General features: G+C 38.6%; 1 protein-coding gene across 1 annotated transcript in view; it reads right to left on the bottom strand.

Moving 5' to 3' along the window:
* Positions 1 to 3,724: 3,724 nt before the first annotated feature.
* TDRP (testis development related protein) overlaps positions 3,725 to 19,689 on the bottom strand; it is a 30,293-nt gene continuing 14,328 nt past the window's right edge. Inside the window, exons 2-3 of the mRNA XM_050315378.1 lie at positions 10,026 to 10,129; positions 3,725 to 7,185 (exon numbers count right to left, since the gene is read on the bottom strand). Of these exons, the coding sequence (XP_050171335.1) occupies positions 6,840 to 7,185; positions 10,026 to 10,129 (450 nt within the window). The 3' untranslated portion in view covers positions 3,725 to 6,839. The remainder of the gene's footprint in view (positions 7,186 to 10,025; positions 10,130 to 19,689) is intronic.

Here is a 19,689-nt window from a genome sequence, read left to right as displayed (position 1 = left end):
CTTCAACAAATATGAATAAAACATGTTCAACTTTGTTTGTTGCACTTTACAGTTGTTTTACCTTCAGTTGAAGGTTCTAACAATTTTCAAGGCACACACAAACAGCCACCACTTAGTTCTAAATTTACTTATTCAATTTTCATATGCTCCTTCCATTTGAATGCTGTTTTTCTGTAGTATTTATAGCAAAAAATAATGGAAGAATAATTTATTTGCTGAAGTCAGTTGTCATCCCCACACAATGCTTAGATTATGGAACAAAGTTCTGCATGCTGGGAGCACCTCTTTACAATGTTTTGGTCCCAGATATTCTTCAGACATATCAGTTATTTTTAGCTTTTTTCCTACTGTTGACTTTTAAAGCTGTAAACCTGTACTCCCCTTCTTAACAGTATCCTTTAGAACTTGGTGAATTTATAAAAGCAATACTTTTCATTACATTTTCATGACCATAAAGCAGCAGCTCCTGCAGTAGCATTTCCCAGTCTGTGCCTCTGAACCCCATGTCAGGTACACCAAATACATTCATCCACTAAAAGGGGAAAAAAGTATCTTGATAATAATGTGGAATCATCAGGGATCTCAGAGAAGAAAGGGAAGGATGGAGAAAGCTCTTAAGAGATCTCAGAAATCTGGTAAAATAGCAGAGAATGGGAGGAGGCTGAAAGTTTATAGTATTTGAAGAATCAGGATACTGGATGGAGCTGTTCAGTTCAGCTAAAACTTCAATAAATTAATCACACCACCACTTAAGTTCCTGCTGCATATGCCTTCTGCTGATCCTGTGTTTAAGGGTACAGTCTTCTACCACTTGCACTCACCTTCTACACTTTTGGTCAATTAAGGTAAATTTATGGGCGTAGTAGTATGGAATAGATCTAGAGAAGTCTTTGTTGCAAGTTAGAGCACTGATGTTACAAGCATCCAGAATTTTCTCTTTGTACCTGTGCACATGGGACACTCTTTTCAATTGCTCATCACAGCCAAAAATCCTGGTCTTGAATAGGATAACCAGGAAAAAACACCAGGAAAGAGGACTGTCTGTGTGTTAGTTCTGATTCTCCAACACTAAAACCCTGGCTTATTAGTAAATGTTGATACGAACACCCCTAGGAACATTCTCAGATGTTCTGGACTTCTCTTTATAGTGTGCTTCATGCCTTGATGCTCCTTCATATGTCTTGAAAAACTTCTCACTGTCCCCAGTGCGGCCAGTTCTCACTGCACAGGTCAGGAGCTCAGACCTTCCACCGCATCTTCAGCTGCCAACAGGCCTGTCCACCCTGGCTACAAGGGTTTGGTGAACTCGCTCTCCTGCAAGGCACAGCAGGACAGCCACGCTCTGCAGACAGTTTGATACTCCTCAGGAGACACATGAGTTTATAAAATGAAAAAGAAAAAAAGAGTGCAAGTATATATTTCATTAAGTCTCTTATTTTCAAGATAACCCTATGTGCAGCATTACTCTATCTGTAGTAGGACTTCTGGGAATCTTGTGCTCCATCCCATCAAACAATGGTTTACTTCCTAATGGGAAATGATGCTTGACTTGTTTTCCTTTGGTTTTCCTATCAAATGTTGGTTGCCAAGTTTCTGTCTAAATGTTCAAAAGATAAACTGTTTACAGGCACTAACTGAAGGCAAGTCAGCCTAAAAGGGGGGTGTCGGTCATGCAAGAAATAGCAGAGTAGGTCTTCATGTAATCAGGATGTCTTTGCATGTGTGACTCTCCCCCCACCCCCCCAAAAAAAACTAATATGGGACAAGTACAAAAATAAAATAAAGCAAAGAGTAACTAATATTAATCATCTTGCCCATTAGAAAACTTTGGCAGAAAAAAAGTAATATGCCAAGTGCAGTACTTGGTCTCAGGATACATTGGTCTCTCTTCCTTTCTGCAGCACAAACACACACACCAGTGTTTCCTCTGTCCCTCAAACACCAGAAGCATTTAGCAGTGTGACCTTGCGGAGAATCCATGACTCCTGGGCAAACAAGATGGTCAAGTCAACAGCATTTGGGAGTTTCAAGGAGAAAGGTACAGGACAAGAAAGGCCAAAAGACACTGGTAACTTAAATAATTAAACCAGCCAATTCTCTGAAAAATTACTTAAACTCAACTGTTCAGAGACTCTCCTCAGTACAAGAGGTTGGAACAACTGGAAAGAAAAAGATCACATGATTATTTTCAGTAGTGGACAAAACAACCTTAGAAAATACAGCTGTGAGTTTTTCACTGCAGAGCATAATTCTTTTTCTTTTCCAATAGTAAACTCACAGTTCAAAATGTGTTATTAAGCTTCCACTACTGTTATTTGGGTCTCAACAGCATAAAAATTTAAGTGCCAGCCAAGCTTTTATCAGATTATTATGGACTTGAAAAGAATATATCCACTTTCTTGCATCTTTTAGTAAATACTAGATACAGAATAGGAAAATTTTCTTCCCAAATATAGAGCAGGTATTTCTTTTTTCATTACCTGTGATAACTGTTGGTAAATATAATTTAAAAACCATCTTCTCCCTACATTTTGTTTACTATTATATATTTAATAAAATGTTCTATTATTTATATCCCTATTTTCTGATTGTTTTCATATTCTTTATTGCTTTGTGGCTATAGAAGAAGCATTATTTTCTGCTATTTTAGTGGTTGCACTTACAATAAATGTAATTCTCTCCTTTCAGTTTCTAAACTGGATTTATATCTGATTTCCTATCTTGTACGGTACAAAGAAGTCACTCCACAACAATTTTTTGAGAGTCTGACAGACATCTAACGATACACATCTTTGCAAACCATCACCAGTGACTAAGCCTTTCTGGAAATTATTTTTTTTCTCCTCAGTACTGGTTTCATTTTCCAGATATATCAGAAACAAACTAACAGGTAGTCAGGAAAAAAAATAAATTTAGCAAGAACAGTTTAGATATGCAAGAAACAGTTAAATAACGTGCACATTCATGTGTTCAGCTTGCACAGAGATAGGACCTACAATTTTGTCATCTAACATTCCCATACATTAACTAGCATTTCAAAAAGTTTTGGAAATTGAGACAGATGCCAGGCTGAATTCACCAGGATTTTTTTCCCCTTAAGAATTCAACTTTTATGAATAAAATTTTCTGTTCTGCCTAGTCCTCACACTACAGTATGAAGCACCTTGCCTAAGTGTTCCCTCCTAAGTCTGTGTAGGCAACCACAAAGGCAGCAGACGGGAGTGGAAGAGTGAGAGGCTGACAATACTCTCCCCTCTGTAGCTGATCCACTGGCTACAGTGGCTGCACCTCAAGTGTCCCAGCCCAGGACGTGCAGGTCTCACCTCGTTACGGGGCCAGTGTGTGCAAAAGCATTCCAGGTCCTCCAGTTTACATGTAGCTGGTGAAATCTTTAGGGAAAGAATGCTGCTCTGTCCCAGCTTTCATAACAGTCAATAAATTAAAAAACAAAACAAAACAAAAAGTTTAAATCAATAAATACCAGTAAAGCAAAATATTTGTGGTTTGTTACAACCAGTGAGTTCTTCTCACTGTGAAAACAATGTGTGATGCTTTAAATCTAGGATGCTGCAGCTTCTGAGATGGCATGATCCATGGAGTCTGAACAAACATCACCGTCACTTCCTTGGCCATCCTCTACAGTGATGCAAGAAACATCCACACAGATGGAAACAAATTCACAGGACAAATAAAATGGAACAAAAAAAAGTCAGAGAATGAGGCATTTCAGTTCAAACTAAATCTTTATTCATATGGAAAATACTACTTTTCTTGTTTTGCAAATGATGCTAATAAATAAAAATACTCAGAAAGAACTTTGCTCAGAGTTAAGTGACTAGTAACAGCCACACAAAGCTTTTAATTCCCATTAAAACCACGCCAACAATCATGCAGATTGGCTACGAGAAAGCAATATAAACTATATTTTATTTTGTGCAATCTTATCGTACAATCTTAATGCTACCTTCTTCTAAACCATTTCACATAGTTTGAAATGCAATTTTTAAAACAAATTTTAAGGAACATATTCTACATTTATTCCACATATGGAGCTGTGTATAGCTTAAGCCCATAGATGTATAATGTAGTTAAGCATCTAATGAAGGTAAAAGAAGAAGGGACCCCATTCTGAAAATTCAGACACATTTATAAACATAAGAGAAGGAAAGCTCACACCGTGAGTTCTTAAAAGAAAAATAGATTATTAAAGCATAACAATAAATTATATTAAATTTAATAATGTTGATCCTTAGAACGGTTATTTCTGAGGAAATATCACTTAAAAAGCACAACAAAACTTTCATCACTAGGAATGAAACTAGAATTTTACATATCTCAATTTCCCACTTGGATGCAATTTTGTTTTATAATAGGCTTCAGATTTGTGAGCATATTCTTTATCGTACATCTAAAAACAAACTGAAAAAGGTTGCAGTTAACTGTGCATCAAACACGTCATCAAGGTGAGAAACAGGCACTTGACAGTATAATGTGCAAGGCAAAAACCTTTACTGGTCACAGTATAAATAGTTTCTTCAGGAGTGAAATTAAAAGTTCTCAGCCCATCTTTAAAAGCAAAATATTAAGGGCTGCTAACAGATCTTTTTCTGTTTTTTTAGGTCAGCACCAACAACCAAACTAAATATTAGCTCATGCCTTAAACAGTATTCCATAAACTATAAAATGCAGCATACTTTACCCAAGAATACTAACTCTTTCCTATAATTAACCTCAGTGTATGTACTTGCCCAAGGCAAATACAGAGTTTACTCACAGACTAAATGATGCAATATAAATGCTAACCTTTTCTCCTCTATTAGTATTTTTTCAATAACTAATGCCAGTTTTACAAATATATTTGCCAGTTGCAAGATCCTGTTTTGTAGCAGAAAACACCAATGTTCTTTTATATAAACTTAAGAACAGTGTCTTTTAACATCCTATTAATATCAGGGAAAAAAACCCCAACCAACCAAAACCATTTTGTTACAGTTTCCCTCCAGGCACATCTCAGCAGGAATCTCCAAAAAATAGCTATGTAGGAACTGTAAGCCAGAAAATGCTACATGAAGTGGAGGGAGGAGAAAGAGGGAGCTAAGGAAGGAATAATGTGGCAGTAACAGAAACAAGGTACAAGCTTAGAAAAAAAATGCATGCATCCCTTTCCATCAGCATAAGCTTCTTGCAAAAATATGTTTACAAGACATCTCTTATATAAAGGTATATACTTTCTAGTAAAAATGCTGATTTTCTCTGACATGCTAGCTTGATCTTCCAGCTGTACTGGCCATATTGCTAGGCAGTCAAGTTTTCAGTTCAGCTGAACAATCAGGAGAGAAAAGGCCTACTGTTCATTTCCTATGAAACTTTTGGGTTGATTTTTACCCATGAATGTTAAAGTAGCATTTATGTGGGTCATATAAACAAAATAGAAACCAACTTTGGATCTGGCATCAGCTGCACCACTAGTTAGAGACAATAAGCTAAAAAGAGGCACTTTTATTAGTCATATATACATTTCAAATCTCACGTTTAATGCTTCACCTACTTTTACCAAAAAAATCAAAATATCAGCAGCTAATAAGACAGAGTTGTATAACAAAAATGCTTCAGAAGTTGTGTGTATGCACATACTTGCAATGGCTCAGTTACTCCACTACCCTGAAAATGCCAGAGAATAATTCGATCGTTGCTTATGGGGTACAGGGGAAAGAACAACACAGTAAAAAACAAAAAAGTTGTTTCTAGAATAAGGATCAGCTATTGTAAAAAAAATGAGAACATATGCCCTTCCATAAGAAACAACTTATACCTAGATCCAGACTTGATATCCCCCCAGAATATCAAGATCATATTATGCTCTACTCACTGCTGCTTTCCAAATTTTCAGTCATTTGTATTTGTGACATAACATGCATCTTAAAAACTGAGAAACTTAGATTTGTAAAAAAAATAAAAATTCAATATTAAAAAAAGTAAAAACCCAAACCAAACCAAAAACACACCAAAAAACACTAAAATAAATCCCAAACAAAAAAAAAAACCCAACCAACCACACCAAAACAAAAAACCAAACAAAACCACAAAAACCAAATCAAACCAAAACAAACAAAAAAACACAACCAAACAAACAAAAACCAAGGAAAAAATGCTCAACATTCCCCAAACAACAGGAAAAAAAATCACCAAAATCCCCCCCCAAGTTCTGGAAGACCCATTTGACCTGACTATTGGTGACAATCTTCTAATGGAAGGAATTACATTGGAATAGTATTTTCCCACTTCATACACAGTATAGCACATTGTGACAGTAAGCATCTTGTGTGCACAAGCTGAAGCATATGCTGAGGCTGAAGATTTGGAAAACAATCTACTAAGTACAAGCATTCTCCCTGCAAGCGACAGGTCAGTATTCTTGGTTAAAAAGGGACAGCATCAAAATTAAAATTTTGAGTGACCCTCAAACATCAGAAACAAAACAGGACCTCAAGCTAGTGGAACTTCCTACATAAGGCAGTCAAATTTACAACCAGTGTATACATTCACTAAGGAATTACTTTTTTTTGGTAAAACCAACAATCCAACATACTGCAGAGTCTGAATGTGAAATATAGGCACAAAATAGATTCTCTACTTTTTTTTTCAGTGTGGAAAACATAGCTATTTAACAATGTAATAAGAAAATTTACTATCAGGTGAGCAAAAATTTGTAACAATCTGAATAAAACAAAGTACTGTATAAAGGTGCAAGATCGAGCAGATTTGATTTTGGTTTAAATATATGAGTAAATCATGGAATCTTTCTCTTCTTATCTATAAAGTACTCCACATTACCAGTATCATTCTAGCTCTTCCCAGTTGTCAGTAAGGTTACCTTTGCTTTGACGTCTAATACTAACCAGCTTTCCAGCTGATTTGATACTCCACCTGGAACTGTTTCCTGAGCTGGCCAGGTTTGTGTATTTTGTGGAGCCTTTGGTTTCATCTTCCCAGCCGGACCAGGCCGTATAGTCACTTAAAGGAGTTGCTGCATCGCTGGTAGAGTCAGCAGTGCTAATCTGTGGTGGTTCCCATCCCTCAATCTCATCTGGTTTCCTAGGTGGAACATTCTGCTTTATCACCAAACTGTCCCAAAAACCTGGCTTCTTTTCAGACTTCATCTCTTCTTTTAACTTTAGGTTTGTTCTAGAAAAAAACAACGATGTGGTGATTAATTGCTTCATTTAACAATGTATGTAGTAGTTAATAATAAGCATTCAATTAATTTATGTTTTACAGTCAGGCATGCTAATGAGTTGTCTAATCATCCATTACTGTCAACTACAGGAAAAACACCATCATATGCATGTAAGCCTAAACACTGCAGAATCTTTCAGTGATAAATCAGATGAGGACTGAATATGGTCATTTCCTATTACAAAAGAATTTACATACATACCATCACACCAACCCCCCACCACCACCACCACTCCCCAGGGGTGAATTACACAGAACTGCCTTTGGAAATGTGCCAAGTATTTTAAAAACTATTTGCATTGAAACTATTTAGGACTCAAATCAAAACGCAGTACAAAACAAACAAACAAAAAACAAACCAAAACAAAAAATCCCCAGAGGTAGGATAATAGAAGGAATATGAAAATGTCCTTTCTAACACCTGCTTTAACACTCATTATGTCTCTCAGTTTCATATTCCTGTCTCCCCCTTGCCAGTTAAACCTTATGCCCTAAAATAGTTGATGTACTGTTAGGACAGTATTAGGAGTTTAAAGACACCAGCTGTATCCACACAATATCATGAAAACAACTCTTGAGTACTTCTGGTAAGAATTCGCAAAATCCCCCTCCCAAACCCAAGAAAGAACAACCTTTACTGCAACTTCTCTCTCAAAGATATATTTGAAAGGCTACTCATATTATTACTTTTCTTATCCCATTAAGAATCTTCAGTCTTAATAATTTCATATTTACAGCCGGAATATTTAAATTGCAGAATGTCAAATGTCTATGATTAATTTTCTGTGCTGGGTTATGTACGTAATCAAATAATGGGCCACAAGGACAGGTTGAACACCAGTGGTGAAACACACCACCTTCAGGGTTCAATGAGCTGAACAGCAAATTGAAAACATTATCCACTGGTACCATATAAATTCCTTAGACACAACTAAGCCCTCCACTGAATCTTTTTTTAATATTTCTATTAAAAGAGCTTTTTTTCATCCATGAAATCTTTGCTCTATCATATTTAAATAGAAGCAACTCAATCAATATCTTTAAAATTACTTTTTCTTTACTGGCTTTTGAATCTATGATTTCTCAGAATTTTGATTGTGCTAAAACCAGTCACATACTCCAAGCACTTTTCTTGCATGTCATAAGCAGTACACTTGAAAAGTTGCATTTTTCTTTAAAAGTAAAGTAAAAATTGTGGCATGCAGTTAAAGAAAAATATCGTAAACTTTAAAAAAGGTCAGGTTTTCATAGTAATACCAAAATAGCTTTCCACATCTGTGGTAACTCTGTTTTAATACTTTTGCTCTCTTCACTGTGTTACTTGATTCTTATATTCAGCATCAATTGCAAAGCATCCTTAGAGAAGCCTAGCATCTTAGTAATACCCATAAAAGCGTACAGGGATAGCTGGGAACTTTTGTGAAGTTTTATTGAACAGGCTCAAATGCAAATGGAAATATATGTTTTTATATTCTATGTTGTTTATTTATATACAAACACCCCCTACATGCATGTATATAGCCTTGCATTCTGAAACACATATATTTCCAAAGTAAACTGGAAACAAAGCATACTACAGCAAGTCTTATCAAAGATAATAATTGGCTGGAACAGATCTACAGATATGTGGCACACTTGGTTTGTACCCAAAGTAGTTAGGTAGTACATGAAGGCAAAACTTACATACACTTATAACAGCAAAATGGTCTGTTCTGGGAAGAGAACTGTTCTGTTCAGAGGACAGCTCTAACCATATCAGCAGCAGAACTGTGCCAAGTAACCACCTCAGCTCTGACAAGGAAGACTTGCAGATCCTAGTATAGCTACCCCACTTAACCTTTTTAGGTGTAGTAAGATTTCAAAAGAGAAAGTAGGGCATGTAAAAAAAGGAATTTGTAAACTCAACTATAATTAATCTTTAAGAGGAAAGACAGAGGGTGAGAATGACCCTTTTACTCAGAAGCCTTTACTCCTTTTCTATAGTAAAATTATTATGCAGCTAAATTTCCCCTTTCTTCCTGACAAACCTAAAAATATTAACAACAACATCTGTCCTTTCCTAATATAGCATGCCTTATTCATTGTAAGCCTAACATACACATAACTCTGAAATGCACCTAAACCTTTCTCTGCTGATTGACTTCCAGGAGTTAAATACGATGGATGGGTTGGAGGGGGAACCTTCAGGTTCTGGGTGTTAGGCCATTCCCTGGAGGTGAATGCTCTCCCACCCTGCCCCCCAGCACGTGGCCCTGCGAACCCAAAAGAAGTTCACACAGATCACCGCAGAGGGATGGACGAAAGAGGACGTTTATTGTGGGGATGGGGGTTTATAAGGCTTTTAGGGGGATTAAAAAAGAACCAATTACTGGCTCAGGGTCTTACAGAAAAACCAGTCAGGTAAAGAGTTAAGAGCCAATAGGAAAGGGTTAACAAAGGCCAATGAGAAGACCTCAGGATATCTTCCCAGGACATTCCTGCATGGGAGATAAGAGTTCTTTGCAGGGGGTGTCGGGAAAAAGAGCAGTGACTTGCAGAAATGCAAAAAGGCCATTTTAGGATATGTTTAAACAACATTAAAGACTTCTGTTTCTATAACATTTGGACTGTTTTCTTCTTTTTCTTCAACAGTCCATCTTTGACAGGACTTTTTCCATCCTACATATGGTAAATCCATTGCCACAGTTGAACACTACTGTTCTCAGTGTCTAGGTTCATTACTTTGCACAGCTATTTTCTGTTACAGTGAGCGCATTTTAATAGCAGATAGACCACTTGGTTTTACTTACCCTTTGGATTTTGGAGACTTGCATCCTGCTAGCAATTGTTGTTCATCATCTTTATTGAACATGGACGTCACTTCCTTCCAACCTCGGAAACTTGCACCTTGAACCTATATAGAGAAGTAAATATTCTCATAAATGTGAATCAGACCTACAGGCACAGAGTACGACTGCTACTGCTGGCTCTGGGTGGCTGACGGGCAGCAGCAGCCGTATCCTCCACCTCCGTGTGGTGCTGCCGGGAGCGCAGCGGCTCAGGACAGCGGCAGAGGAATGGCCATGCTTTGGAAAAGAGCTGGTTGGGTTACTGCAGCAAGAGCTCCTTCCTGCTAAGTAGAGAATACAAAACTTTGATGATTTTGTGATGTCAGTGAGTACAGCTGGGTTACTGAATGTTCTGCCGGCAGGAGCTGCTTGGCTCCACTTTAGTATATCACAGTAAGAAGGGGATCTAGGAAGCTTCGAAGACAGGCTAAAGAGCTTCAGTAGAGAGAAATGAAATAAACTGTCACTGCTAGAAGGGGTCACAACAGACAGGACAGCCACATGAATTATGAAACTCTTAAGATTTAACCCCAAAACTACAGCTTCTTGACCTGCAAACAAAAAGGGTAAGAGCATTGGCTCACCAGCGACATGTAACATGTGACACTGGTGCACTACAGCGTGTTCTCTAAATTGACTGATTTGATTCCCTCTCCCCCATTGTGAAATAAAGAGGTATAGGTTATTTTTACTTTGATAGCATGCTTATAAAAATGCATGCACAGAATTTGAAAGCTGCTGTTCTTCCTCACATAGTCCATTAAGAATGGTAGTGCCAGTCTGTCAGTGTTACTTGATTACATTAAAATAGTTGTCAACACAAGCAAAGGCTAATTCATCACCTATTATTATGCTTCATCTAGCTTCATCCTTTCTGCAGAACTCAGAGGTGCAAATTAGTATCAATTAGCCGTTTCAGTATTAATTGATTACAGTTAGTCATGGAGTATTTCCACACCTTGTTCTCCTGTTTTACTGTGTCTTATGCTTTCACTTCTCACCCACCTTCCCCACTCATATCAGAACTGTTTCAGCTACTCCAATTCAGAGGCATAGCAGGTCTGTTTTGGGATCAGGAAGAAGGTCTAGCCTAGCCTCAGTGTCACCTTGGTAAGATACAAACACGGATCCAGCTATGGGCAAAGCACGTGAGAGCTCTGAAGAGGGAAGGCTGAGCAAGCCCAGAGCAGTTTCAAGCTCTTGTTCACGGGATATGGACAGACCAGGTACACGAGAGCCAGGTTCACCACAACTGCTCTGCTCACCTCTTCCTAAAGCCATGCCTAATCTTACTGTAAACCACAGCATTCCTCATGGCTTCATAAAATAAAACAACAGCTTCTATGTATATTTTTTCCCACTCTGACAAAAAAATTAATAAAGATTATAATAAGCAAACCCTCATGTTTAATTTAAACTTACACTTTCTATTTTTAAGTTAAAAATATGTAGATACTACATAAAAATATGTAGCATAAAATAAAACCAGACAAGCTGCAGATGATACCTTCAAATTGATACCTTACTATTCAAAATCCTCGGGTTTAACTATCAGCAGTATTCAATATTTAATGTTTCTATGGTGGTCTAAGCATTCACTTTTTTTAGTCAACAAAGGCCTAATACTGTTACTTCTTTTAGTTTTTCAGGTAAATTCTGTAAAAAGTTTCACATGAGGATTTGTTACTCTGATTTGGCTTCCTCTCACTGCAAAACACTTCATCCACAACAAACTTCCATAAAAAAGAAGAATTTCAGGAAGTTGACTGTTGAAGGAAGTAATCCATTTTAAAACAAGAAAGAACAAAACAAAACAAAATAACCAAAACAAATTTAAAAGAGAGAAAAACTTGAGAAAGCACTTAGCTTTTCGTAGGTTAAAAATATCCTCCATCTTCCTTGAATTCGTGGGTTCTGAGGGAACTCGCAGAGGAAGTAACTAAGACACTATCCATCATATTTGAAAAGTTGTGACAGTCTGGTGAAGTTACCACTGAGTAGAAAAGGGGAAATATAATCCCCAATTTTAAAGAACAGAAATAAGAAAGACTGGGAAACTACAGGACAGTCAGTCTCATCCCTTTGCCCACCAAGATCATGAAGCAGATCCTCCTGGACGGTATGCTACAGCACATGGAAAATAAGGAGGGAATTGGTGACAGCCAACACAGCTTCACTAGGGGCAAATTCTGCCTTTCAACTTGGTGGCCTTCTATGAGTGGGTTACAGCAGTGCTGCCTGAGGGGAGAGCAACTGGTGTCCTCTATGTGGACTTGAGCAAAGCATTTGACACTGTCCTGCACAATATTCTTGTCCCTAAACTGGAGAGACTTGGGTTTGATGGATGAATCACTCAGTGGATAAGGAATTGACTGGATTTTTGAACTCAAAGAGTTTCAGTCAACGGTTCAATGTCCAAGGGGAGACCAGTGACAAGTGACGTTCCTCAGTGGTTGGTATTGGGACTGGCACTGTTTAACATCTTTGTCAGGGACATGAACAGTGGGACTGAGGGCACTCTGAGCAAATTTGTGGATGACACCAAGTGTGGTGTAATTGACATGCTGGAAGGAAGGGATGTTATTCAGAGGGACCTTGACAGGACAGAGGTGGGCCCGTGTGAACCTCATGAAGTTCAACAAAGTCAAGTGCAAGGTCCTGCAGCTGGGTGGGGCATCCCAAGCACAAATACAGGATGGGTGGAGAACAGATTGTGAACAGCCTTGAGAAGAAGGACTCGGGGGTGTTGGCTGACAGCAAGCTCAATATGCCTTGGCAATGTGTGCTGACAATCCAGAAAGTCAACGGCATCCTGGGCTGCATCAAAAGCAGCATGGCCAGCAGATTAGGAGAGGTGACTCTCCCTCTCTACTCTGCTCTCATGAGACCCTGCCTGGAGTGCTGTGCCCAGCTCTGGGGCCCTTGACATAATAAGGATGTGAACCTGCTGGAACGTGTCCAGAGGAGGCCACAAAGATGCTCAGAGGGCTGGAGCTCCTCTGCCATGAACACAAGTTAAGAGAGCTGGGGCTGTTCAGCATAGAGAAGAGAAGGCTCCAGGGAGACCTTAGAATATATTCCAGTACCTAAAGGGGGACTACAAAAAAGTCAGAGAGGGGCGTTTGACGAGGGCATGCAGAGAAAGGACAAGGAGGAATGGCCTTAAGCTGAAGGAGGGTAGGTTTAGATTAAATATTAGGAAGAAATTCTTTACTGTGAGGGCCATGAGGCTGCCCAGAGAAGTTGTGGATGCCCCATCCCTGGAAGCATTCAAAGCAAGGTTGGATGGGGCTTTGACCAGCAACCTGGTCCACTGGAATGTGTCACTGCCCAGGGTAGGAGGGTTGGAACTAGATGAACTTTAAGGTCTCTCTCAACCAAAAAAATTTTATGATTCTATCATCTTCTGTTATCTTACTCAAACTCTACTATTTCATGCCTTTTTGGGAGGAATCTTTGCTACCATAGGCAAATTCTCTATGTTTGTTGCACTTAAAAACCCTTACTATCCTTTAAATTGGAAAAAGACACAGATATACCTCAGTGATGTAATTTATATATGTTTGCCTTTTTTCATTAATGATGCTTTATCAAGCCATTTCCACCTAATAAATTTGATGATTAAGAAAAAATTAAACCACCTTGTTACTAGTTTTCAGATAGTAATTTAATACTTAGAACTGGGTTAACTCAAATTATGTGTACCTTTAAAGAACAACATTGATGAAAGACTACATGGAGAGAAGCATTTATATGCACAGGTTAAATGTAAAAAAAGGATATACCTATACATACACTTTCTTTAATCTAGAACATCATACATACTCCACTGATACAACGCCAACCTTTGCTGCCCTGTTTGGATACTCAAGCAATTCTCTAGCCAAAAAAACCCAACAGTATCAATATCCAGCCAGAAGCTTTCCATATTTTTAACTGGATTTTTTAAAAATTTAATTTCATTAGTTCAATTCTGATTTACACATATCTTTAAGAACAATTATGAGAAAAGTTCTATTCAGTGTCAACCAGATGGCATGTGCAGGTCTTCAGGTAAAAGTCTGCACCCTCTCTACCTGTATGTAAATCACTGTCTATGTACACATTGTATCATTCCTTCAATACACCCATGGTATTTGGTAGGTACACACAAGGCTAATAATCATGTAGCAGATTGTAACTGATTTATTCTTCTCTCAACTAGTCCTTAGGAGGAATGTACACTAACCATTTAAGATGTATTTCCAGCACTTACTTACCTGATGTTTCCAAGGGAAACACTACCAGAATAATCTACATAAGAGTACCAATGTCCAAGTAGACCATATTTTGCCAGTGTGTGATAAAAGTCACTGCACAAAGCCTACTATACATTAAACAGACTAGGCTGAAAGAAACCACATAAACGCAAGGGTAAAACCAGAACCTCTGCCTACCACACCTAAGCCTCCTCTTCTACATCTGCCTGCAGAAGCACTGACTTCCTGACACATCTTTTCTCCCAGCTGAACAGGAGTCATCAGCTCAATCTTGGTCATCTTCTCAGTGGCAGCATACTTAAGAATTTAAACCTTAGCAAACGAGGAGGTCGAATACTTATTTCACACTTCCAGAAGCTTGTTTGTAACTACTGAACTGTTTTTAAGACCGCAATCTTATTTTTTGACTACTGTTCTCAGGTAGCTGTCACATACTAAAGAAATCCCTCAGGACAGCCTGCTGCATTTCTGTATTTCTTTTCAGAGTTCTTCAAAGACTTTAAACCCACCACCAACGCAGCTGGAACAGTTACAACTGTATCTGCTGGTAGGTATAGCTCAGGAAGGAGATCTTGAAGTCAGCATTCTCTGGAACCATCAGTTTGACATGCAGCAGCTGTATTGTCAAAAAATCCTGGGAACAAATTCAGAAAGGAGATCCATAAATCAATACCCCCTATTTAGAGGGATGCACCCTCTAATACTCAAAACAATGATTCCTGATGTTAGAGGAAGAGGCCTAGACACTAGCAAAGTTATTTTCTCCCTGAACTCCATCTCCTGCTACCACAGGTACAGACAGACTGCCAGAATACATGGGCCAATCTCTGAAACAGATGGGAATTTCTTACAATCTTATAGAGCACCTGGAAAAAGACCCAGATCCCAGAACAACTGACTGCCTTGCAATGGATGTCAAAGGAAGGTCAGTAAGCAAAGATGACACTTCAGTAAGCTGACTCCTCACCACACTGGAGACATATTTTATGTAAAACTATTGAAGTTATGCAAAGTATGAAAACACAGTACTGATATGGTTTAAAGCATCAATCCTCTTGTGTATCATTTTTAAGATGTAATTGTCTACACAAAACTCAAAAGTATACTACTAAAATTTTCAAAAAGGTTTATAAATGTAACTAACTAGCTTATATTGTCAAACTTTTAAAGTATTTTTCCATGTGTCAGTGGAAAAAGAAATAATTCAACATCCAGAGTTCACAGAACCACACAGCTTTTACAGCTGGAAGGGACTTCTGGAGACCATCCAGTGCAACCACACTGCTCAAAACAGGGTCAGCTTCAGCAGATTGCCAAGGATCATGTACAGCCAGGTTTTAAATATCTCCACAGCTGGAGAATTCACAACCTCTTTGGGTAACCTGTTCCAGGGTTTGGCTGCCCTCACGGTGAAAACCTTTTTTTTCTTTTGTTTAAATGATATTTTTTTTATTTCAATTTGTGCCCATTGCCTCTTGCCCATTTACTAAGCACCCTGAGAAGAGTCAGACTCTACCTTCTTTACACTCTCCCTCTTGCTGGTGTACATGCAAAACCCTTTCTTGTTGCTCTTAATTTTCCTCACTAGATTTAACTCTAGATCGATTTAACCCTTCCTAACCCCACCCCTGCATGCTCAAAAGGTGTCTCTATATTCTCCTCAGGTCACTTGACCCTGCTGCCGCCTCTTGTATGCTTCCCCTTTATGCTTGAGGTTTTTCAGGAACATCTTGTTCATGCCTCCTGCCACCTTCACTTCTTTCTCTGCTTGATAGGTTGGGTTATTCTAGAGCTTGGATAAGTTAATCTTTGAAAATCAAAGTTAACCAATACCACAGGAATAGAACCAGGTGTACAGTCAAAACTGTAGTTTAAAAAAAAAAAATCAGTAAATGCTTATGCTAAAAAAAAAAGACAGCACTATTAAGGACTACAATTGTAACATCAGATGTTAGAAAGTCAAAAGCTTTAGAGACCAGGTTGGATGTTGCAGTCTATGTTTCAAAAATGTCCATGAGAAACAAAGAAGAAACTTCTCAAGATGCCATTGCAGTGTTTTCTGAAGTAGGAATACAGACTGGTCTCATACCAGTTTGGCTATGACAGCACAGAGCATGCCTATCAGAACAGCAATTAATAAAGTTTCTCCCATATCTTCCACTTTAGGTTGTGAAAGTCCGTGCAGGAATCCCCTGTGCAGTCACCTGAAAGGATCAGTAAAGAGGGAAATGTAAAAAGTGGCAGGCTACTGAAAGCCATCATCATCATATGTCCCAACAGGCATCTGAAGTGCTCAAGCCAGAGCACAAATTCTTTTCCTTCAGTAGAGGAAACTCCAGCTAATGAAGTACTCTTTTTCCCCATGAGAAAGATGTCATTTAATTAGAGTATCATCTGCAACTGAGAGCACAAGCAGTCACTTCCAGAACATCATGTAAAGGATGCAGTCTGTATCCCTACTCAAACTGTCTGCCATTTCTCTCCCCTAGTCCCCTCCCCTCTGCTTTGTCAATGCTTCAGTATCAGTGCCCATCTGTCAGACAGATTCACAGAGAAAAGTCTTAAAAGGTGACAAATCTGGTTCATCAGACACTGCTGCCAGAGAGAGTCAACCCAGCCCATTGCCTGTGTGATGCTGTGGAAAACCAGTTCAACTCACTAAGCCAGCAGAAACCTAATTCACTCATTTTTTTACAGCCTTTTAGGTCAGTGCTATGAATCAGCTCATTAAAAGATGTCTCCAAAGCATGTAGAATTTAGAGGCCACAGCACCTTTTTTGCAGCAGCAACTATTACAACAGCTGAAGCACCCTCTGAAAATTGCAGTCATCTATCAACTTTCTTCCATACATACAGCTCTGTACATACAGCATGGCTTCTCCAAACTCACCCCCTAAGCTTTACTCTGTAAACTCAACCTTCACAGTGAGGCTTCTGTTTTGTTACCTGTATTGATTCAAGTGAATCAACTGTACATAAATTGTAAATGTTGACTACAATTTTTCTTTCTTTAGATAAAACAGGGAACAAATGTCTACCAATAGTTAACTTTAAAAAATGACCCAGAATGGGACAGGTCCTCTTAAATTGGAAGTCTCCTACAAAATTGATGAGTATTTTTACAAAAAATTAGTTTAAGGATGCCATTTTTTCACCCCATCAACAAATTCTGATGTTTACGTGATTCATCTTCTCATAATAGGTAAACAAGCAATTAGTGATAAATGAACAATCAAAGAGTCCGCTGGGAAACAGTAAAGCATCCCAAAGAAGACATTTCAGTTAATTTTACTGTCAAAGGTAAACAGTTGATAATTAGAACTCTGCTAGAGGGCAAGAAGGTTCATGAAAAATTAGGCTAAAAGGTAACAAACCAGGAATACTAACAGCTGGGTATAAACTAAACAAGTAGTTCAGTCCTTAAAGCAATTTTTAAATGTACATTACACAAAATGTATGCAGATATAGATGAACATATACTAAAGAGGAAGATTTTCTAAATTTAATTGAAAACAAGTAAACTCATGGATTAGATGGATGGGTTTAATATACGTGAACATCTCATTCACACAGAATTCAATCAATTCAAAGAATAACAACAAGATTTGGGACATCAGGTTAGAGGTGCAAGACAAGCAGTTTACAGTTCAAAGCAAGAGATTCAAGTATGTTTGAATATTACTCTGACTGCATTATGAGTGGGTTTCCATACTTTCAATTTATTCCTATTAAGACTTTTCTACTTCCCAACTGCCTGGCCAGCAGGGCTCTGGAGTACAGAAGTTATTCTCTGCAGGCTAGAACAAGCCACATGACAGAGTCTTAGCAACCAAAAAGAGCAATTACAAGGGATTCTTGCTGTATACCTGCAGTGAGAAACAGCATGTTCAACGCCATTGTGTAGTTAAGCAGCTAATCCCTAAAAAGTCACTGCTCAGCAGGTATGAAATGAGATTTACAGAAATTTATATTTGGGCCATGTTTTAGCAGACCTTCAAAAGTATTTTCACAGAGGATTGACAACTAGTGAATCAAAACCCTCCAGCCAAGTAGAGGCACTCTACAAAATGCTTGCAGAAATTTTTTATAAATATAAACCAAAAAGAAAAGATTTTCCTCTTGACCTTGACTGAGAAGAAACAATTGTTTGTTTTACAGTTCCCCTCACTCCTCCTCTTGAAAAAAAAAAAAAAAGAACCTAAAATAAAAAAGCAAGAACTGGAATTTTCTGTATAAGTACTTTACAGTTCAATAAAGTTACGACTAAGTGTTTAACAATTTAAAAAACACTAATCAGCTTGAATTAAAGAGTGTTGTTCCCACATTATAGGAAACCCATTCATAACATATAAGAAGCCAAAAAAGAGAAATTTAAAAAAACACTCCCCTCCAAATTTGTCTTACAGATATTGAAGCTTTGGGCAGGGTGGAAGGGGGTGTCTCAAGTCAGCCAGCCTCTGGTGTGCAGATCAGCGGGTACTCATCCTGTGGCATGCAGAAAATGAAACTCCAGGATTTAGCCCCAACAGAGCTGAGACTGACTGGCCTGCAATTCCCTGGTCTTCTTTATTTCCCTTTCTTAAACTGGGAGTTATACTTCCCCTTTTCCATTCAGTGGGAACTTCCCCAGACTGCCACAACTTCTCAAGTATGAGCCACTACCTCCACCTCAGGACCCACAGATGTATCTCATCAGGTTCCATGGATTTGTGCACATTCAGGTCCCTTAGATGGTTTCAAACATGATCTATTTTGTTTCTCAAAACTCTTAGTCTCTTTTCAAAGATCTTTTCAAAATCTGGCCTAAAACCAACTGTAGATGAAGTCTCTGCTGTACTTTTAACTCAGAAGCTTAGCACATAGGTGAGACTCCCCCAAGATTAGTTTTGTAGAGACCAAATCATAGAATCATTGAAGTTGGAAAAGACCTCCCAGATCACTGAGTCCAGCCTTTGACTGAACTATGTCAAGTAAACCATAGCACTGATTTCCATGTCCAGACACTCCTTGAACACTACCAGGGATGGTGACTCCACCACCTCCCTGGGCACCTCGTTCCAATGCTTAGCCACGCTTTTGGTGAAGAAATTCTTCCTGATGTCCAATCTGAACCTCCCCTGGTGCAGCTTGAGGCCATTTCTTCTTGTCCTATTACCAGTGCCTGGGAGAAGAGTTCAACCTCCACCTGGCTACAGCCTCCTTTAAGGTAGTTGTAGAGAGTCATGAGGTCTCCTCTAAACCTCCTTTTCTCCAGGCTAAACACCCACAGCTCCCTCACTGCTCCTCACGATTTACTCTGTAAGTCATATGTCCAGGCACAGTGTGAACACCAGTTCCAGATTTCTGCATTTTGCAGAGCACCACTA

Source organism: Myiozetetes cayanensis, unplaced genomic scaffold (genome assembly GCF_022539395.1).
Source record: "Myiozetetes cayanensis isolate MyiCay16 unplaced genomic scaffold, myiCay2020 scf2-11, whole genome shotgun sequence".
NCBI classification, from domain to species: domain Eukaryota; kingdom Metazoa; phylum Chordata; class Aves; order Passeriformes; family Tyrannidae; genus Myiozetetes; species Myiozetetes cayanensis.
The sequence above is the reverse complement of the archived record's forward strand: the minus strand, read 5'-3'. Positions and strand labels throughout refer to the sequence as shown.